This window comes from Antedon mediterranea, chromosome 5 (assembly GCF_964355755.1).
Source record: "Antedon mediterranea chromosome 5, ecAntMedi1.1, whole genome shotgun sequence".
In the NCBI taxonomy this organism is placed as follows: Eukaryota; Metazoa; Echinodermata; class Crinoidea; order Comatulida; family Antedonidae; genus Antedon; species Antedon mediterranea.
In genome coordinates this window covers 18,531,156-18,553,908 of record NC_092674.1, presented here as the reverse complement: position 1 = coordinate 18,553,908, position 22,753 = coordinate 18,531,156, and the positions used below count along the sequence as shown (strand labels likewise).

At 32.0% G+C, this 22,753-nt stretch overlaps 2 protein-coding genes across 2 annotated transcripts; both read left to right on the top strand.

Moving 5' to 3' along the window:
* The first annotated feature begins 7,610 nt into the window (after positions 1–7,610).
* LOC140049764 (ATP-binding cassette sub-family C member 5-like) lies at positions 7,611–14,613 on the top strand. The gene is made up of 12 exons (XM_072094713.1): positions 7,611–7,912; positions 8,451–8,598; positions 8,787–9,020; positions 9,678–9,825; positions 9,971–10,119; positions 10,699–10,806; positions 11,380–11,613; positions 11,851–12,120; positions 12,326–12,529; positions 12,700–12,949; positions 13,491–13,554; positions 14,577–14,613. Exons 1-12 carry the CDS (start codon positions 7,611–7,613, stop codon positions 14,611–14,613), a joined length of 2,148 nt encoding a protein of 715 aa, XP_071950814.1.
* Positions 14,599–22,748, top strand: LOC140048741 (ATP-binding cassette sub-family C member 5-like). The gene is made up of 10 exons (XM_072093519.1): positions 14,599–14,711; positions 15,205–15,333; positions 15,559–15,745; positions 15,861–15,950; positions 18,527–18,713; positions 18,937–19,096; positions 19,226–19,304; positions 19,492–19,605; positions 19,901–20,065; positions 22,271–22,748. The coding sequence occupies exons 1-10, from the start codon at positions 14,704–14,706 to the stop codon at positions 22,346–22,348; spliced, it is 1,197 nt and encodes a 398-aa protein (XP_071949620.1). The 5' UTR covers positions 14,599–14,703; the 3' UTR covers positions 22,349–22,748.
* Positions 22,749–22,753: the final 5 nt, after the last annotated feature.

Sequence of the window (22,753 nt, the reverse complement as noted above, 5' to 3'; positions counted from 1 at the left end):
TATTATATTTCTTGTAGTAATCCTTGGAAATAATTATGCCACCAGAATTTGTGTCACCAATAAAAAATAATAAACTATATCCTGAGATAGCAATACATTATTACGTTGATGTCTACAGAAAACTAAAATAACTAAACCAAATATGGGAGCGCAATGTGACACCATGACATTATTCTGTCTTAATGTCGAACTTTTCTATGGCACGAATTATATATCAAAGAATTCACGTAGAAGATATTGGAGGTATCTCAGAATTTCCAACTGCTGGATTTAAAAAAAAAGATATACTTAAATGTAAAAAAAATCCTCGAATCTTTCCGAATCCAGCCGATTGCTGTAATAGAAATAAAACGTACTTATTTCATTACCTAAGATATGTTACAGGAACATGAAACTATGTTACAGGAAGATGAAGCTAACATCTTTCTCAATTCGTATAATTCGAACTAGTTAGGTTTAAGAATAAGACGTCAGAAAACAAAAAACAGTCGGATAGGCCTACCATTAAACCATAGGCCTTAGACTTAGGCCTTAAAATACCTCCCGAGGAAGAAGCATCATTTGTAAAAATAAATACAGCGCATAAAAGTTAATAAAGGATAAAATATTCATAATTGTAGTAGTTCAATTGTTATCATGAGTGAATTTGTAATTTGAATTTTCATAAAATATTTGCAGGTACGTTTTTTATTTGCTCACACTGATACCAGCAACAGATAAATAACAATTATTTGTTGTTTAGTATTAACTTAACTATCGGTACAGGTATGACACAACAATATATTGATCAAAGTAAGCATTCTCGGGCCTTATGGTGTTATTGAATTGTAAGTTATTTTAATATTGTAATTTTTGTCTACAAATACATGCCTTATCAGTGCTTTTCTTACCTGTACGATGAGAATTTTCTATCTGGATGACGATGTCCGGCAGATGTAGTTCCTTTTCTATTATTTCCTTTAGTTTTAATGTTGTATTTTCGTTGGGTTTTTCATCGATGCCTCCAAAACGTAGTGTTTTTTTGTATTAATAATAATATTTCTTCGGCATGTCATCAAGTACAATCTTGCCAGGATGAGCAAGCAATAAGCATAGGCCTAGCAAATTAGTTAAAATGACATAAACACAATACATGTAACTCATTTATAAATGAAAAAGGCAGGTTCTTTTTATTTTCGATTGGTTTAGATCAATTGTTGATGACAATTTAGTAATATCCTATGAGAAAGTCGATAGTTTTAGTTGTCAATCAGAGATAACATAGTATTTTTTAATTTTAACAAACTGGATCGTAAATAGTCAGTTAAATGATTTATATTATAGGCAAGAAAGTTTTTCAATAGCGTTACTCAATTTGTTTCTGTCATAAGTTCTTTTCATATTATTTTATAATACCTTTATTTTGTCCATTTAAAAATTTGTTTGAGTCAGAAATTTGTTTTGAAAACTGGCATATCATATATATAATCATATATACATATTTGAAACGATAAAGATAAGGAAATCTGTGAGAATGCTCCAACCGAGACTCGAACCCGGAACCTTCTGCTTCATATGCAGATGTCCTAAACCATTATTTTTATTCACGAAGCGGGATATACGTAGAGATACGCGTGCGTACAATTGAGGGACTAGTGCTGTTCAGCCGTACCACGCCGAGAATGTTAAAGAGTTGCTATCCAATCGAGTTTGAACAATACCAAGAAAGCCCCAGTGGTCTAATGGTTAGGACATCTGCATATCAAGCAGAAGGTTCCGGGTTCGAGACTCGGTTGGACGACTTTTTCACATTCTCACAGATTTCCTCATCTGTATCGTTCCATTCATCCAGATTCACTGTTATTTTTCTATAGGACCATGACGGCACTTTACATTCTACCTTATATACGGTAACCTATTTTAATAGGTAATTCTAATCTAATTATACGGAATATCTATTTCATTTTTCCAAATCAAACAGTATTTAATGTCCTTTTCTCATTTACTCTCCTTAGTAGGCCTTTGTACATTTTTTCCATCTTTCTTCATCCATATCTTAAAGAATTCTGTATTTGTCTTAAAGAAGCCTTTCGGCGTCCTTTTTGCGAGTGGGGGACGTAGAAATGACGATGCAAAAAAAAAAATGAGAGTACTCTTTTATTTAGAACATAACAAAAACCAAGTATTACGAAACACAAAAGGGCCAGTGATAGCTGTAAGTTACACTTCAAGATATTTTAATACAAACTGTTTTTTTGTGCAGTTGTTAGTCAAATCGATTAGGGAGAAAAGAAATCGTTTCAATTTATTTTAATATGTTGTAATTTAGTGTACAATAAAGAAATACATACTTGAAGAATTATAAATAGTAATTCAGTACCGCAATACATAAAAGCGTAAACAAAATTCAATTCATATTATTCCGGAGTTGTATTTGTATTTAAAAAAAATGCTGGTATGCTGTTGTAAAATATTGCATGCAGTATGAATGTTATTATAAAATGTTACACCTAAAGAAAAGAGCAGGGTTATATCAAAGATATGCACATAATTCGCCATGGCGAAGTACCAGTTCCACAATTGAAAGTTTAATTCTTGGAGTCGGGTGCAGGTGATACCAGTTGTTTGGTCTTATTTGGTCAAAACGCCACAAACACGCGAATGAATTTGAAAAAAAGGGTTTTTTAAACTTTCGTATCAAAAAAACATTAAATCAAATTAAGTTTTAAAATTACAAATCACAAATTATTTTGTTTTATCTTCTGTGGTTCATCACATCCTTTCCATTCATCATTCATTCATTCATGATTACATAATTTCTATCCATTTTCTACCTTTTCCCCGTTATTTTCTGTTTTCCCTCTTTAATATCGTTAATAATTTTAACATTTCGTAATCATACCATTACTGAAAATTTTTTTTTAAAATCACATTCATTTATATTTTGTTGTCTACTTTTTTCGCTATTTTCTGATTTTTACACTTTTAACCTTTATACATAGTGTTTTGATTATGCATACAAATAACATAAAAGTCCACACTTCATTTTGTACATGATATAATACATTTTAAAATACAGTATATTTTGGAAACGTATGTCATGTCAATACATAAATACACTTCAAATATGGATGCCACTTATAGGTTACAATATGCCTAGTGTGTTCATATCTTATAAAATAAATTTAAACTGAATCCAGGGATTCTGGTATACAGGTTTTTTAAGCTCAGTTAGAATTTTAATTGTGTATATGACGTACACGACAATTGATTTTTTATTTGAAAGTTACATCCTAACAGGAGTTCTTTGAACGAGCTACTGCTGTTATTTAACTTTTAAAATATAGGCTATTATTGTCAATTTTATTCCACAGTATGTGATTACGTCTACAATAATAAAACATATCGTTTTCGTCTTCAATGACTCCACAATTATTACATATTTTACTATTTTTCAGTTTCCAGTTATACAGTTTTAGATTTGTAAGTACAATTCTATTTAGTAATTTGTAATTCAATTGGGCAAATTTCTTAGTTTTTCGTTTTTCACTTTTTCCTTTTCCAGACATCACACCACTTGATATCTTTGTTAAATACGTCATTCCATTTAAGTATGCTTTTCGGGGAATTAAAATCATTATTAACGATGTTAGAATAAATATGTTTTGTTGTCAGGTTAATAGGACAGCATTTGAAGGATCATAACGTGATTGTTAATCCAAGTAAAATTAATTCATGTTTTAGTATACTTAGGAAATGCAAAAACAAATTTGACTGTCTTATCTATGAAATGTTGTATATCAGACAATTAAAACCTAGTCTGAATAAACAAAGTGACTCTGTAAAAGCTAAGCTTTTCATTTGACAGGATGTTAGACAATAGGTCTTTTGTTATTTAAACTTTGACCCTTGGCTTGTGCTACTTAATTAGTTGTTGTTTTATATTTTATTCATTGGACTTGATAATGACCCCATGATGGAGTCGAAACGTCGTTCTCTTTTAAGCGTTATTTTTATATTATGTATTTACAATAAACGTACCCTCATTCGTTAACTATATTATATTGTTAATATTGTATTCCAGATTCACATTCATATATTGGTTCATATTTGGCATATTACGTTTAATTATACTTCACCACTCTTTTGGAATAGCTCTAGTTAATAAAACATATTCAGCTATCCAGTTTTTCTTTTAAGTAAATTTTCTTTTTCTTAATACGTAGTTGTTTAAGCATTTCTATAGGTTTCATTAGACGATTGAAAATAATTATATCTAAATTTAATTAAAACCTGCATCTATCCAGTTCTTAAAGAATAGTGGTTTGTTTCTATATTTAATATAATTATTACCTCATAAGTTTTGCTTTATCACTTCATCATACATGTTAATTGTACCTTCATTATTCATATTATTAAATTCAACACAACACTTTAGAAGATTATAATAAAATGATTGTATATTGTCTAAACCCATGTTGATAAATTGATATTTGACATAGGCCTACTCAAAATTAGTTGTTCATTTCCAAATTTGTTAAAATAGTATAGTGTCAACATCTTACGTATTTTCTACACAGTAATTTTCTTGCCCATATCATTTTCAGAGCTTTTATGTGTAATGCGAAATCAGGCATACCTTTTTACCGATTAAAGTTAATTGGTTCATCAACCCAATTTAGACTACATGGTTTTTCGATTTTGTTTATATTTTTGCCAATCCATATAGGCTAGCGTTGGTTTTTTTTAAAATCTAAATTCATACCAAACACTTTACCAAACTTACTAACAATATTTAAACCAATCTATACTTTTTTCATTTCCCACAAAGAGTACAGTGTCATCTGCCAGATGCGCAATGCGAACTTCCTCACCATTATCATTGTTAGGTAAAAGTATTCCTTTATAGCATTTATCTTTTCTTATATTACACGCCATAATTTCTACTACTAAAATAAAGAGTAACGCCGACAATGGGCAACCCTGTCTTATTCCGCATTCTATTTCAAAACTTTCTGATATCCAACCATCATTAACAATAACACATTCAGTCTTACTATAAATTGTATTTACTCATTTTAAAAAGGAAAAGGAGTCTCCAAAATTAAATTTTGTTAGTACCTTAAACATAAAATCTCTATTTACAGAATCAAAGGCTTTTCTAAAATCAAGGGGTAGAATAGCTCCTTCAATTTGTTCTTCTGTTGTATAATGCAGAATATCATTAATTAGACGGACGTTTTCTCCAGTGAAACGTCCTTTAATGTACCCCTTTTGGTCATTGTCAACTACATTTTCAATTACTTTATGAAGTCTTATATACTGTGTTCCCATTTTGTAGTCTGTATTTAATAACGTAATAGGACGCCAGTTTTCTAGCAATTTTTTATCATCTTTTTTGTATAATAGACTTATAATACCATGTTTCTGTGTACAACTCATTTCATTGTTTAAATAACATTCATTTAGAGCGTCACAAACAATTTGTTTAATTTCATCCCAGAAATGTAAATAAAACTCAACGGTCACAGCCATCACATCCGGGAGTTTTGTTATAAGTACAATGTCAGCCGTTTGGTCTTTACACCAACTACGTAGGCCTATCTGCCTTTGTTTATCTATTTTACGTAAACCTCTTACGTTTATAGAGACGCAATAAATGCTTGCTTTATCCATCTATCTGTTATAGCTTATAAATTAATTAAATTGTATACACCAAACAGCTAACCCATTTATCTATATTTAAAGTATACACACACATACTGTAATACACATGCGGTGGATCGTAAAATACATAAAAAATGGTTTTTGGTATCTGTAATATAGACACTATTATAAACTTTTTAGGTTGGTGTGTCTACAAAATTATTTCTTTTGTCCGTCATTCTTACTTTTACTTGCTTTGAGTCTTCTTTTCGTTCCCGGCATCAAAGGTGAGATTTTTTGCTCAGTTTGTTCCTCTTCTTTCTTGGTATTTTTTTTCTCTTTAACCACTTGAAGGCCTACGGTGGAGCTAGCGGGAGCATTCATAAAACTTGTTATCTTTCCTTGTTTCTTTTGTTTCTCCTTTGTTGGTTCGCTTTCCTCATCATTATCTTCGCCACTCTCTTCACTTTCATCTGATACTGATTCTTCTTTATCTTCTATTATTCTTATAAGTGTCCAGAGCCTTTTTTTCCATGAAATGACATTTCTTGGATGAGAATTTCACCCTAATCATCGTGTAACAGCTTTTCTGCACCACATTGGTCCCTTTTATGACCCTCCAAACCACAAGCATTATGATCATTTATAAGGCATTTTGAGCACTTAATTCGTTCATCTATTTGATCATCGCGAAACATTCTCGTTTTGAAGTTTAAAACGCTTACAAACCTTGGCAAAGGTGTTTTAAGGGTTTCAGCGTATAGTACCCGGTCTCCATTTAGGCAATTTGTTAATTGCCCGTCAACTCTCAGTCACTTAACATTTTTTTTTTTAAACACAATGTAACTTTTTGTCTCCATGAAGCTTATAAACTACCATATTAATTAATGGAGCAGTTTTTTATTTTAACATTTTAAGTAATTTTCTTTGTAAATGGTGTATGTACAGATGCAAAAAAATAAAATTCAACCGAGGATTGCCATGTTCTAGGAAAACATCTGAGCATTGAAGCGTTTCACATCTTAATGTGGCTACAGTGAACGTTTACCTTGGTGCAATACCAGAACATAATGCAATGCATTTTCTCACCATTGTTACAAAACTCACATTTATCAGAATCTGAAATATTCCATAAATAAAGTAAATCACAAATTATAACTCTTACCTCTCCTATAAAAATGAAGTTTTTTGGACAAGTAGTTCTTGAGAAAATGCAACAGTTTACTTAAATATTTTTCTCACGTTTATTTAAATTCTCAGTTATGAATATATTATATACAGTATATATGTACATTCGTGACAATTAAAGTAAGTTTTGAAAGTAGTTAAAATACGGGTATATTTACGTAATAAGATGCTTGAATTCAGTATTAACCATATTTGTTTTAATTTGCAAATTTAGATACGATGTTAATTAAAATGTAAAAACGAAAGAGGGTAGTAAAATACATGATTAAAATCTTTCTTGTTAAACTATCTTATTTGTGTTCGGGTAGAGAGGCTGAAATTATGGGGAGGAATATGCAGTATCCTCCCTTTTCACCAAGACAAAATTAAAAAAATTATGCATAAATTCATTTGTTAATAAATTCTTTAATTCATAGCCAAATAATCTCCAAATTATTTTTGTTTCCTGATTTTGATCCTTTCTTTCTAAATTATAATAAGATGTATCCCGAGTGTCCAGATTTTCGACCAATAGGCCTATATTCAGTAAGTTACAATTCAGTGTTTTACTGTCAATAAAAAAGGTCACAAAATAAAGCTGAAATAATTATCATGTTTATGCAATGATGTGACTGAGGTGATTGATATTATTTGTTTGATGGAAATGTCAATACTATTATTTTAAATGACAATATTGCATATCTCATAAACCTAGCCTATGTTTTATCAATCCAATGTCCAATTAAATTGATAGCGGCCAAATTAAAATTAGATTACTGACGGATGCTTACTGTCTTCTATTTCAGTTGGTGTATATAATGGTGTTTAGCGCAGAACAAGAACACGGCAGTGTTTCATTAACATCTTCAGACATTCAGCAAAACGAGACAAACCTGCCACTGTCAATAGACGACATCGGTGGCAAAAATGTGAATAATTTAATAACTAATGACAAATTCACACATATCCCTACATGTAATATTGATAACAGTACTATACATGAAGTTGCAAGAGAATGTGGTGACGATGAAAATTGTGGGCATAGGCCTACTTATAAAAAACGCTGGAGCCGGTATAGACAATCAATGCAAGCTTTTAAACCATACAGAAAAACTGCTATGTAAGTATAGTAATCGAGAAATAAATATTATTTTGTGAACTATGAAAATGGATCGAACCACAAGTGCCAATACTAAATATTGTAAATTAGTATCGTGTATGCTGTTCGACTACCTTTCGTGAAACAGGTAAAGGTTAAAGCTACTTAAATAAATCATAATAATAGAAAATATAAATATCTTATCTATATCTTTTAAATATTTGTGTATGTAACTTATAAACGGTGCCTAATTTGTTTTTTATTTATCAATGAATGAATTATTATCTTGTAACGATCAAGAACGGCTACAAATCCGATTGATGATGCAGGTCTCCTTTCAATCATCTATGTCACGTGGCTAACAAAGATTTTTAAGAAAGCAATTCGTATGCCCCTTAAGATTACGGATCTATTTCCTTGTTCAACAACTGACTCTGCGAAGCTCAATTCTAAAAGGTAATACATTCAGTACATAAACGTTAAAATATTTATCGTAAGTTCCCGATACAAGATTTTCTATGAGAAAATTAAAAATATAACAGTTTGGTTTTGGTTTTAGACTTGAACGAATATGGGAAGAAGAACTCCATCAAAGAGGAATTGAAAAAGCGTCATTTCTACGTTCTGTTTTGAGGTTTTTGAGAACACGGTTTCTTCTTGGAATGATGTGTGTTGCTTTATGTTTTACAATGGGAATGATAAATTCAGTAAGTATCTGTCACTACAAAAATATTTATAGATGTACAAAGCCATAAAGAAATATAAATACTGTAATTTAACAATCCAAATGTTGTGTGTATCAGTGACTTATAAAATAATCCAGTGGCGAATGAAAGATTTGTTTTTAATAATACCATTCCATGTTAATAACCTAGTTTCTATTTTTATTCTGCAGGCGTTTACTATTCGCCGTTTTATTGCGTATACCGCTGATCCAGACGCCTCACTCAAAGATGGAGTAAGTTTATGCTTTCTTCTTGGCTCGATGTATTTTGGAGCAGCAAGTTTTATTTCTGTAGGATATACAATAAACTCTCGTAATGGAACTCGAATTCGGGCAGCTATTATTGCATTAGTTTACAAAAAGCTTCTACGGGCAAAAACACTAAGTGGTGTATCAATTGGGCAGGTTAGTGCTATTAATTTTATTTTATGATTCTTGCTTGGTTTACGCTCAATTTGCCTTTAGTAATAAGAAGTTGATTTATTGATATTATATTCATGCTGTTGAAAATGTATATTTTTCTTGCGCCTATGGGCTTAAGAACAAAGTAAAAGATTATGGTAACCATTTAACATATTCGCCGCTGGGTGGAAAGAAAGTGTTATAATTGGCATTTTTACATTTACACGTCATGCCTTTAAAATTGTATTGGAGAGAATTTATACAAATCGTCCCTGATCTTGCCTGTAGTACAGTATAGTCATAATTATGTAGATACCACACCAGTATTGTTCATAATGTGTACGTACATCTTTTATAATTTGTTTTGCCTTCTTTAGATTATAAATATTTGTACAAATGATAGTATGCGTTTTTATGAAGTCGCTCTGTACCTGAGCTTTCCACTCATTGGACCTTTTGTGACCATATTTGGTATTGTATACCTCGTCCATATTGTTGGACCTGCTTCGCTTGTTGGTACTGCCATTATGATATCATTTTTTATTTATCAGGTACGTAGCGATATTATTATGTTCAATACTATTTTTTGTCATTATAATGTTGATATATATAATAATAATATTATAGTATTATAACACAAAAGCTGGATTTACTATTCAGATTGGTTCTGCTCGAATTATTACAAAGTTTAGAAGACGGTGCCTTCAAACTACTGACAAACGAGTGCGCATGATCAACGAGTTGATAACTTGTATAAAACTAATTAAAATGTATGCTTGGGAAATCCCGTTTAAAGGTGTAATAGCAGGTAACGGATTTTAATGTATTTGATTTTATCAAAATTCTAATTTTTTAGATTTGTGTCTTTTGAGAGATTCACTCTTTCCTTTATTTCCATTTCAATACATACATTTGTTACATAATCATTTGGATAAATAAATTTCTGATTACAGAAATAAGAGAGAAAGAAAGAAGAGAACTTGAGAAATCCGCGTTTCTTACTAGCTTTAACGCATCTGCATCTCCTTTAGCATGCACGCTCGCTTCAATTGCAACGTTCAGTGTACACATTGCCCTCGGAAACAACCTCACAGCAATGCAGGTAGGATCATCGATGTATTGCAGACTATAGTAAAGCCTAATCTACACCGACAAACTTTTTTGGCAAACTCCAAGTTTGTCACTATATGACTGGATTTGTCCTTTCAAGATGTCATGACTAAACTAAAAAGACTTAAGCTTAGTCTACACTAGTAAAGTTTAGTTTAACAAATTATACTTATATGTAATTTAAGTAACTTGATTTATAGGTACATTTGTTAGTGTACTGACTCTGTAGGCCTAATGCCAATTTGTACGTCGCGTATGCTCGTCGGGGAACGCGGCCCATCCGTCGGGAAAATCCTGGTGCTTCAATGCAATGAAAGCAGGGAGTTGTAAAATAAAAATAAAAACTTTCTGATGAAACTATAGACAATACAATTTATATTTTGTAATGCATCACACCACCTTTTTGGAAATAATTGTTAATTTTGATTGATCACATCTTCAAATAATTCCCCAGAGTATCATCATCATATTTGTTGGCATACATTTAGTAAAAAATAAACTAGGAGACAAATAATATTATAGAAGTTTTTTTTCTAATAGATATCGTACTTTTAATCAATTTCTTTCCTAGGCATTTACTTGTATTGCTGTTACTAATTCAATGCGTGTGCTGTTCTTGCAAACACCACGATCAGTTCGATGTATGGCAGATTGCGCAGTGGCCGCACAGCGTATCAAGGTGAAGTTGAATAACGTTCTTTACTAATTCTTGCATAACTGATTCTGTTTTCAATGTATACATATGTTAAGTAATTAGAAAATATAGATACAATGATCACAAATATAATGATAAGCATTTCAATAAGCAGAATAATTAAAACTATGCGTGTGTTCAGTTTATGCGCACGGCGAGTGAAGAATGTTTAATCGCATATGCCAATGTTTATTATCAATTAGGTCCGGTTTGGAAGTGTAATAAAATACCCAATTTTGATTAAAAAGGTTCACCTATTTCAGGGAAAAAAAGTTTACCTAAAAATATTTTGTTTAGGGTATGAAAGTGGTAAACTGCAGGAGATTTTACTTTACTACCAGGTTTTAAAATTTGACAGTAGTTAAAATGTTTTCTGAACGAAGAGTTTATTATAATCTCACTCAATCCTTATCAAACATTGTTGATGCCTACAAGCAATGTACGCATACAATAGAATCATACAGTATGTGTATGTAGGGCCTATTAGGCCTGTAATGCAATCACTTTGATATAAGACAATAATGTATTAACATGTTATTTATATTCTTTTGTTTGTAGAAACTGCTCTTGATTTCTGACATACAAGAGAAAACCCCAGAACCTCGAGACATTACAAATTCTATAGAATTTAGAAACGCAACTCTTGGATGGAAGGCAACTGCTACAAATGACCAAACGGTTGATGATACAGAAAAAGTCCTCTTACTTAAAACCCAACTTGGTAGCAGGACATCGGTGAACACAGATCACAACATCAATACTTTATTTGACATTAATTTTAACGTAAAAAAGGTGCGTTATATTTTGACTCAGCATCATCTCTTTTTAAATAAAACAACAACGGCAACGAAAACAATAATTAATCATTATTGCTATTGATTTTTAATCGTTTACACATCAATTTTAAATAAAAGTATTTAGTTACAAAAATAAAAAACACATTTTCACGATTAAATTAGATACAGTATATTTGTACCGGCAATTATAAATAGTAAAGTAAAATTAAAATAAATGTATTATATTTTCAAGGGCGAACTTGTAGGAATCTGTGGAAGTGTTGGCAGTGGAAAGTCATCCCTGTTATCTGCCCTACTTGGGCAAATGGACATATATAGTGGTTTCTTAGCAACTCGTGGCTTGTTTGCATACGTGGCACAGGAAGCGATAATTTTAAATGATACACTGAAAGAAAACATTTTGTTTGGGAATGAATTTAATCAACAAAAGTATGATTCAGCAATATTTAACAGCTGTCTATCACATGATATTTCAATTCTTCCATCTGGTGATGAGACTGAGGTAGGCCTACCTCTACATTTTATAAATTTCTCAACTTTATAATTTATATCGTTTTATTACAAATACATTAAAAACAAATATGTAGGTATGATTAATGACGTATACGTATACAAACTATATTCCAATTTATAGTCATATAGGCCTATTTAGAAAATCTGCCGTCACATAATTTGATATGATATTGGTTAATAATTTAATCCTAAAGATTGGTGAAAGAGGAATCAATTTAAGTGGAGGACAAAAACAACGAGTAAGTTTAGCAAGGGCAATGTATGCAGAACGAGATATCTATCTACTCGATGATCCATTAAGTGCGGTTGATGTTCATGTTGGCCAACATATCTTCACCCACTGTGTGAAAGGAGCTCTGCAAAATAAAACTATATTATTCGTCACACATCAACTTCAGGTAATCATTTTACAATAGCAAATTAGTAGACTTTGTTGTAACGTATAAAAAGGGTCAAGCATAATGTTGATTACTTAGGCCTATTATCTTTATATCTAATTATAATAATTACAATTAACATTGAAAAAACAGTAAAATTTGCTTAAATTCTAACGTCGACAATTCCACAGTATCTTAAGCATTGTGATAGGGTCGTCATGCTGGACTGCGGTACAGTCATTGAATCTGGAACATTTGAAAAACTTATGGATGATGAACAAGAATTTTCTAGCCTCATCAATAAGTATTATTGTAGTGAGGTAAACGAAAACAAATCACGTGAGAGTTCTTCAGTTTTTAAAGATAGCCTTAATGTTTCTGGCATTTCGAATGACATTTCACCTGCACTACCCAGTAAAAGCGTGTCGACAGTTAACGAAGGTTAGTACTTCTACCAAGTGAATGCGTTACATTGCATTGCATTGTTATTATTTTTCTTAAAGACAGCCGGCTCAATAAGGTAGCGGAATATAACTACTGAATAATTCATGTTTTCTGCATCGCTTTACTACGAAAATTACATTAACAGTCGGCTCATATAGCCTACACTGACCACATTTTCAGCAGCCAAACATCAACCTGACCATGCAGATACATTAAAGAAGTATTGTCCCCCCAAAAAACATAAAAAATGAAGATTAATAAAAGCAGGCTTTAAATAGGCCATTTTGCAGTTTTATTATTCACTTCTGTAAAAAAAAGACAAAAGAAACGGTTAATTTTTTGTCTGACAGACAATTTAAGCATTTTTGCTTTAAATTACATTTTTTTCAGGTAAATATTTTTATTTTCGATCCAGTTTTTGGTCAAAGTGAATAACTATTACGTGACATTAAAATGGCATATTCAACAAAAATTGTGAAGAAAACAAAATTTATTTTAGGGGGACAATATATCTTAATAATAAACATTTCAATCACAGGTGGAGAATTGACCAAACAAGAAACAAACAATGGTGGATCGGTTAAGATGGAAACATACACAATGTATGTAAACGCTGCAGGCGGGATTATGATATGTCTTTTAACAGTACTATCTTTCGTTCTAATGGTTGGATCGATAACGTTTAGTCAGTGGTGGCTATCCAAGTGGTTAGAACAAGGTGGAGGCGTATGTAGAAGTTTTGTATTTATTATTAAATAGTATGCCTATATAATATTAAAGAGTCACCTGTAAAGCACGGTAAATGCATTAATAACAACAGTAACAATGAGAGTTAAATGTGGTCTTTTTGTACTAATCTGTACTGCTATATGTTATGGTTTAATCACATTGTAAAAACGATTGAATCTCTGGAGGTCATTGAGAATGTTGCTAGGCTTACCTAAGCACTGTAGTGCTACAAACATATGTTTGCCACGAGGAAAATACCCTCTTTTAACGAGCATGTCCGCAAGTGTGTCTATTGTTTTAAAATAAGAGTTTCGAATAGTGAAAATGATCTTGTAAGGCCTACTACGAACTATCTGTTACGATCTTCAAATCTCTTCACTAAATGGGAGAAATCCTAATTTAGTGTGATCTTCCGTTTTGTATTGTTTGTTGAAGTTTTATTCTGAAATAAAGTGATCAATCAATAACAGAAATGATAATAATAACAATAACAGTAATAATAACAGTAATAATGATAATAACAAATAATGAACCTTTTTATCACCAGTGTCTTTGACTATGATACCATTTAAGTGCCCTCTCATGTATAGGATTTGAAGTTATTATTTTTATTATTGTTGATACGTAAACAGTTGATAATATGGTTTATAGTTTAAATTAATTTAGGCCAAATACAATAAAAATTGTAAATTTGAGTTAATTTTTGGCCTACTATTCATTGAAAATAAAAGCGAAAGAATCATGATGGTAATAATAATGGAAGAATAAGAATATAATAACCATTGTGCATCTTCATTCAAGTTTATTAATAAATCCATTTCTTTGCCATTTTATTTTATTTTACTTACAAATAAAAATCGATAATATATTTATAAATAATACTTTTTTTTACCAGAACTTTAGAAACATTAGTGAAACAGGTACCGATATAAGAGATAATCCAGACCTAAACTTTTACAAACAAATTTATTTGCTGACAATTTTGGCTATGTTAGCATTCAGCATTATCAAGAGTGTTCTATATGTCCATGTAAGTATCATAGAGATATATTAATTTTTGGGTTTTTTATCCTATGAAGTAATTGTTAATTATTCCATTAGTATCGTAACCTTTTTTAAACAATTCAACTTCGTTATCATTGCGGAAAAACACCAATTTAAAAAAAAAGCTCATTAGGTTGTAATGAACAGTGAATATACAAATTTATTTATCATACGATTCCTGCATTATTATTTTAGACGACACTGGTGGCTTCTTCAACCTTGCACGACTTAGTTTTCCTCAGTGTTTTCCATTCACCAATGAGCTTTTTTGACACTACACCTTCAGGACAAATAATGAATCGATTTTCAAAAGATTTGGATGAAGTTGATGTCCAGTTACCGATAACAATGGAAGCGTTTTTTATATGCGTTCTCAATGTGCTATTTGCATTGATTACTGTTTCAATTGTTTTTCCATTGTACCTGATTGGAGTTACAATATCACTTATTGCCTTTGTAATCTTGGGTCGTTTATTCAGAAGTTGTCTTCGTGACCTTAAACGATTAGAAAATGTCAGCAGATCACCTTTCCTGTCCCAACTTACGGCAACTATTCAAGGTATACAAACGATGAGGGCGTATTCGAAGGAGACGTATTTCATTGAAAGGTATGAATAAAAACTTTTAATGTTTTCATGTTTTAAACCTGATTGATACCAACTACTATAACATATTCTTTCACAACATGTGAAAATAATGAGTTTTGTACTAGTAGTGTAATAAAAATTAAAGATAACAATTCACATATAAATGGTAGGCCTATTGGTTGGTATGGTCAAGGATTTTTCCATGATGCTATGATAATGCCTAAAATGAAAGAAATTGTATGACAGGTTTGAGAGATTGGTCGACACAAACTCGGTTGCACTTCTCTTGTTTGAATTAAGCAATCGATGGATAGCAGTAAGATTCGACTTTCTTGTGATGCTTATGTCTATGAGTGTTGGAGTCTTTACAATCATGTCCCATGGTCACGTCTCTCCTGCTATGGTTGGCTTAGCTATCACGTTTTCTTCATATGTAAGTACATTTATAGTTTTCCCAATTAAACATTACTTCTATATATTGAATAATTTTGAAAATGAAATATATTTCACCAAACTATAACTATTTTTATTATTATGACATTATTTAGCTTCTAGGAACGTTTCAGTTCTCAATTCGTCTGGGCATTGAATCAGAAGCCAGATTTACTTCAGTAGAACGTCTGGTAAATTACATAAAGGTATGTATAACAAATGAAACATAAGCATATATAATTTACCATAACATAATTAGTATTGTACCTCAAAAGTATCAGTTTGTCTTTTGTAAGATTCACTCCTCTATTTAACACATTATCTATAATTACATATCGTTGTGGTAAGTTTAATTTCAGTAAAAACTTCTTTTTTTCACTCAAAAATTGCCGTTTTTGTTTCTTCTGTTGTTGTGTCTTGTTATATGTCTTTTAGTGTATCTTTTTCAATGTTTCCCATTTAACTTATACATCTTCTCTTATCATTCCACATTAGTGGGGGCTGTTTGAGCTAAAATAAGATTGTTTGGTTCAAATTCTTGCAATAGCACCACATTTTGTGTGTTGGTTCTCTACCTCATACAATTTCTGCCGGACGCCAACAAATTTGACCCCACGGGATCACATAATTTGCATAATTCAAATGGCGGTCATTTTTACAAATATTTGTTAATATCTTTACAACCACTTGTCAATTTGTTAATATCTTTACAACCACTTGTCATAGAGTGTTGGTTTTGGTATCAAATTGTTCAGAGTAGTGACATTCCAATTTGGTCCAATGAAAAGTTTGAAAAAAAAATTACTGGAAATACTAGGTTTGACCTTTGACCTATAATACATTCTATCAAAGGTCATTTCTACGTGAAACTAAAGTAAAATGTAGTATACCTATCGCTAAAAAAAACTTTAGAAAGGAAAATGGAAAACATACAAATCAATACTAGCAAAATTTGTTTTTTAAATTTATCTTGAACTTTTTTCTCTTTTCTTTTGTTATATATTAACAATTTGTTCTTTGTTCAAATATTTTACAAGGAAACAAATTACACACAAAAAAAATGTGGGCTTTTTCAAATTGATAGATAAATATATTTGATATTTTCCTATTTTTGTTTACCTTTCCATCTTTCATAATATATATCACGTTCCATCCTAATGTCTTGTTTAAAGATATAATAATAATAATAAATAACATTTATAAAGCGCAAGAGACAAAGGTTTCAAAGCGCTGTGTTTTCCAAGATCTGTGCAAGTAGTAGCGTGTGATTATGCTTCTCTGAAGAGATGAGTTTTGAGTTTAGTTTTAAATGTGATTACAGATTTTGATGAGCGTATTTCGAGGGGTAGAATGTTCTAGAGTTTTGGGGCTGCGACAGCGAAAGCACGATCACCGTAAAACCGAGTTCTGGAACGGGTTCCAGGTTTAAGAAGAAGTCTGTTGGAAGAACGAAGCGTAGAGTTTGTTGACGGAGTAATGATGTCACATATGTAGGCTGGAGCACATCCGTTGATGGCCTTATATGTCAGCAACAGGATTTTAAAACGAATGCGCTGATCTACAGGCAACCAGTGTAAGTCACGTAAAACGGGAGAAATATGTTCATGTCGTTTAGTGCCAGTGATAAGTATTGCGGCGGAATTTTGGATTCGTTGAAGAGGAGACAGGTAAGAAGTTGGTAGGCCGTACAGAAGCGAGTTATAACAGTCCAGATGAGATGAAACAAAAGCATGAACAAGACGTTCAGTTGATGTTTTGTCAAGGTACTTACGAATCTGGCCGATCTGGTAAATTCCAAAGGAAGCACCACGGCAAATATTACGAATGTGTTCTTTTAAACCGAGGCTGTTGTCTAGTTGGACGCCAAGATTTCATGATGTTGCTGAGTGGTCCAGTGTATAAGATGAAATCGAGTGGACCTTTTACGGATCCCTGCGGTACACCCCAGGGTAGAGCGAACTCATCAGACATCGAATCACCCACAATGATTGCTTATCTACGATTCTCAAAATATGAAATAAACCATTTCAATGCGGTTCCGCTTATGCCGTATCTTTTCTGAAGACGTTGAAATAATAAATCATGATTGATAGTGTCAAATGCGGCGGAGTAGTCGAGTAGAATAAGTACCGCTTCATTACCTTTGTCTAAAGCAAGTAGTAGATCGTTTGTAACACGTAATAAAGCGGTTTCAGTTGAGTGGAAGCGGCGGTAGGCTGATTGGACTTTTGAAAACAGGAAATGTTCATCCATATATGCTTTTATCTGAGCAGTTGCAATTCTTTCCAAGACTTTGAAAAGGAAGGGAAGATTTGCTATTGGTCTATAATTTTGTAGGACGTTGGAGTCGAGATTTTGCTTTTTCAACAGTGGCATAACGAGGGACAATTTAAATGCAGATGGTACAGTACCTGATGACAGCGACATGTTGACGATTTTAGTGATATGCGGTAGTAGAGCGTCAATGCAGTTTTTTAGTAACCGTGTTGGAATTGGGTCAAGTCTACAAGATATCCATGATTTAATTAAATTAATTAATTAATTTTAAAGTCAAAATGTCATTGACTGTAGTTAAGAAGACAGTGTTGTTAATACAACGAAGCAGAAGTGATGATGACCTAAAGTATATTCCTGATTATTCGAGATGCTCATGTTAGATTAAATTCGGAAAATTGTGATAGTTGTGAATTATTCTTGTTTACATGCACATTTTATAAATTTAAAGACAGCTGTACTTACTTTTCTGTGTAATAACACAAATGTATTACGTATTACATTATAGAATTTACAAATCGAAGGAAAATGCATAACCGACTGCAATCCTGAACAAAATTGGCCAAGTAGAGGAGAAATCGCATTTCAAAACGTAGAGATGCAGTATCGTGAAAATCTACCTTTAGTTTTAAAAGGTATTTCATTCGAAATTAAGACGAAAGAAAAGATTGGCATTGTTGGTAGGACCGGATCAGGTAAATGTTGAGACCTCCAAAAGATAATTTGATGTTTTAATTTGTTTTATAATACTTTTTATATCAATCAATTGGCTCATTACTTAATACTACGAAATAATGTTATCAAACATTTGCCCTACAGTAGGCATTATATTATTTTGATAGATAAAGTAGAAACATTACCTACATTTGTTAATTTACTAACAAAATTGAATTATTGTTTTTGGTGTTTCCTCTCCAGGAAAATCGTCACTAGCAACGTGTCTGTATCGTCTTGTGGAAGTTAAGTCCGGTTGTATAACAATTGATAATGTTGATGTCAGTTCGTTAAATCTCAATCTTCTAAGATCAAAACTTTCCATTATTCCACAGGATCCAGTTTTGTTTGTTGGGTCAATAAGGTATGTTTGCAAAATAAAATAGTACACCCAATGAAAAAATAAGCTTTTATTAAGCCGTTTTGATAATAATGATAATTTTCACTTACTATAAAAACATATTTTAATTTCGTTGTTGTTCTTTTATAACAGATATAATCTTGATCCGTTTGATCAATTTACCGATGATGACATTTGGAAAGCACTTGAAAAAACTTATATGAAAAAAACAGTAAGTACAACCAAGGAGGAGTGTAAATTCACTCTTCCATGGTACAACATTACTTATTGTTACAGTCAATAAAGTGATCAATAAAAAAACAAGCTGTATTTGTAATTAATGAAACAAAATATAAAAACAAGCCAGTGCAGTATTCATAAATATTTAATTTCAACCACGCATACTTTCAATTATATAGATAAGCGCCTTTCAGTCACAACTAATGACACCGGTTAATGAAGGGGGCGAAAACTTTTCCTTGGGCGAACGGCAACTTATCTGTATGTCAAGAGCTCTCTTACGAAAGAGTAAGGTAAGATTAACTCTGGTTTCTTAACGTTATCATATTCTTTGGAAAGAATATGGTGATTGGCCATCGTGATAAGGTTTATCATTTCGAAATGGCTAATCCATAAATAGTTAGGCGAAATGGATTGCGTTGACAAGGGCTTGTTTAACAGAACACATTTCAATTCCATTTTCAATGTCAACTAACGTTAGATTACGTGATAGACAGGCCTATATCCAGTAATGTGCAAATCATGCCATAGGAAGCAAGTAGTTATCAGAAACACAACGAACACATCAGTTTATTATGATTCTTTTAGATACTGATACTTGATGAGGCAACAGCAGCTATCGACACCAAAACTGACCATCTTATTCAGTCAACCATTCGACAAGCTTTCGTTGACTGTACTATGCTTATAATTGCACATCGACTACATACTGTCCAGGATTGCGATAGAGTTATGGTTCTCGATAGCGGAAAAGTAAGTTTGTATAATAATTAGTATTATTTAGACATTGCAGTTTTATGGATATCATAAAGTACTAAATGGTTTTTCCATTGCTTCGTATATTATGCTACCCGGTTCAAAATCATCATTTCATTTGTGAGCGATGAAGATATAATTTAATGGACGATGATTGTTTTTAAGTAATTATGTTGTAGGTGATGTGTTTATGGATTCCGGTCAGTTGTCACCTGGCCTTTTCCAGGTGGCAACAGGCCAGGTGACAATAGGCTTAAGTGGCAAATGGCCGGTGGTGGCAAAAGATCGTGTGGTAACGGGCCGGGTATGAAAAGGCCAGGTGGCAACCGGCCTAGACCCGTGTTTAATACGTTGTGGCTATTAGTATTATTATGTGGTTGTCATGCTGTGCAGTTCCCTTAACATTTTATTTTAAATCATGATCATTGCATTATTAATGCCAATGGGTTTGGTGATTATAGACTATCTATTATGTCCTTGTCATTTTGACAATATTTTTCTAGATAATCATTATTAAGTATCAAATAAAGTGGACTTACTTAATTGTTAATAGCAACGTTACGTCCAAACCTGTAAAACGAGATTTTAATTTAAAAGGGGATAGAGTGTAACGGTTGGAAAGAGGAAAAGCAAAGGAGAGACGTGATCAAATTTCCTTGTCTGGAAAACAAGTTTAGCAGCTCTGTTCTGAAGTAGTTGGAGACGCTTAACATCTTTCTCAGACCTACCATGGAGCAGAGATTTACATAATAATCAAGACGGGACAACAAGTGATAAATGTACTTTCGAATTTGGTAAATGTTGCGAAGATTATAGTTAATTGATTTGGAGAGAGAAGTAATCTGGTCAGACATAGTTAAACCATCATCAAAAACTACCACAAGAACACTGATAGATTTAGAATGTTTTACGGTTCAATTGCCAATTTGAAGAGACATCAATCAGCCTTTGCATATTAAAGATAGGCACTACTGTACAACAGCCTTCCCAAGTAGAATCAACACTGATGTTCGTTAGATTAAGGCAGATCTAAATACAACTGCAAGTCTACCACATTCATCGTTACCACGAGCTGCATTAATGATGAATGTATATCAAGGTGTGGGGGTGCATTCGCCAACTTTAACAGGTTGTCATAGAACCATGTTTTTACAACGAACATAATGTAAATCTTATTAAAATGTAATGTAAACAATAATTCCATTGTTTCTTGTCACATGTGTAAATTTAAAACATCTTTGGGATTGTATGTAAAGTTGTAGCCCCGTCAAGTTATAACGTATACCTCCCCTTTGTTGAGTGATACTTTTTTACTGTTGACATAGATAGGCTCTATTACACCTCGTTCAAACATCTACCTTGTTCAAAATAACCACATCCTTTTTGTTAAACAAGTAATCAGTGCTGTCCAGATGTAAGAATACCAGTCACCACATCCTGTGCTGGCACGCCGATGTTAGGACATGCGGATGAATAGCTTCTGCTTTGTTTCACCGATGTACAAGTCAATCACTATCCGCACTCTGAATGGCATAAACGATATTGCTATTAAATTGTTCCGATAATCCCGACACATATGGTATATTCCTGTGCGCATGGATTGGCGTTAATCGGTCCTTAGAGGTGGCTTGTTTCTTTTTTTCATTATAAAATGCCCAATTGCTATATAATCTCCCCATCGTTTAAAAACTGTTTAATGTGTCTGCGTTCTTCTTTAATTGTATTGTGGATACTTAAAAGGTCCTATGTGTCTGATTTTTTTTAATGAACTTGAAGTTTAAATAGGCATCTAATTTTGTTTTTGATTTGATCGATGTAGACACACGATTTCAGATTTAACAATTCTTTTAAGTTTTTTTTTTTTCGTGAATTGAAATGAAGCTTACCGTTAACCTTCATTTTGACAATGTTTACATTAAAATTCATAAAACCATTTTTATACTCACTTTATTGTTATGTTTATCCAAAAAGTTCCTTTTGTACAATCCCTTAATTACGAGATTGATTAAAAATTATATTGAAAGTGGGAAGGGTTTTGGATTAAAGTGAGGCTATCAATAAGTGTACAGATTACGGATGGTACCGTTTTGGTGTCACTGGTGTCAGTTAGTAAACAAATGGGTTATTCCCTACATTTAATTGTAGTGCTTTAGCTATGATTTTATTATTGAAAACAAACAACGATCTTTTTTTTTTTTACAGATTACTGAATTCGATTCGCCGTCAGTTCTTCTGTCAAATAAAGATACTGTATTTTCAAGAATGTCAGCAATTGAGTGATAAATAAAACAAGTTATTATTTGTTGGTTCATTGTTACAAACTGCAAGATAGTTTTGGTTTTAACATATGTATGTGTATTGGATTGCGTATCTCATTTAAAAGTAAATCTATTTATTTACTGGGTTTTGAAATAATTTTTTCCTATATAAATGTGCCAATTTCCGGATGTTATCTTTTGTGATTTTTAAAATTAAGATGTAACAATAAGTAAATGAGATAAAATATTGTTGATGAAATTTAAATTAGCCCTAGCAATCAGAAATAATAATTATACTAATATTAATAGTATAGAATAGTACGGTAACAATCATTTTAAAATGGAGGTTTACTCAAGGCTTCTCTGTTATTTACTTCAGTATAGTAATATTAGTAGGTACAAACAAATAGTTGAATATCGAAAAAGC

Coding starts and splice junctions, on each gene's coding strand:
- LOC140049764 (XM_072094713.1), top strand. CDS start 7,611: ATGGTGTTTAGCGCAGAACAAGAACACGGCAGTGTTTCATTAACATCT. Junction 12,121..12,325: donor CATCTGGTGATGAGACTGAG/GTAGGCCTACCT, acceptor TTAATCCTAAAG/ATTGGTGAAAGAGGAATCAA. Junction 12,950..13,490: donor CGTGTCGACAGTTAACGAAG/GTTAGTACTTCT, acceptor TTTCAATCACAG/GTGGAGAATTGACCAAACAA.
- LOC140048741 (XM_072093519.1), top strand. Junction 15,951..18,526: donor GTCTGGTAAATTACATAAAG/GTATGTATAACA, acceptor ATTACATTATAG/AATTTACAAATCGAAGGAAA. Junction 20,066..22,270: donor TGGTTCTCGATAGCGGAAAA/GTAAGTTTGTAT, acceptor TTTTTTTTACAG/ATTACTGAATTCGATTCGCC.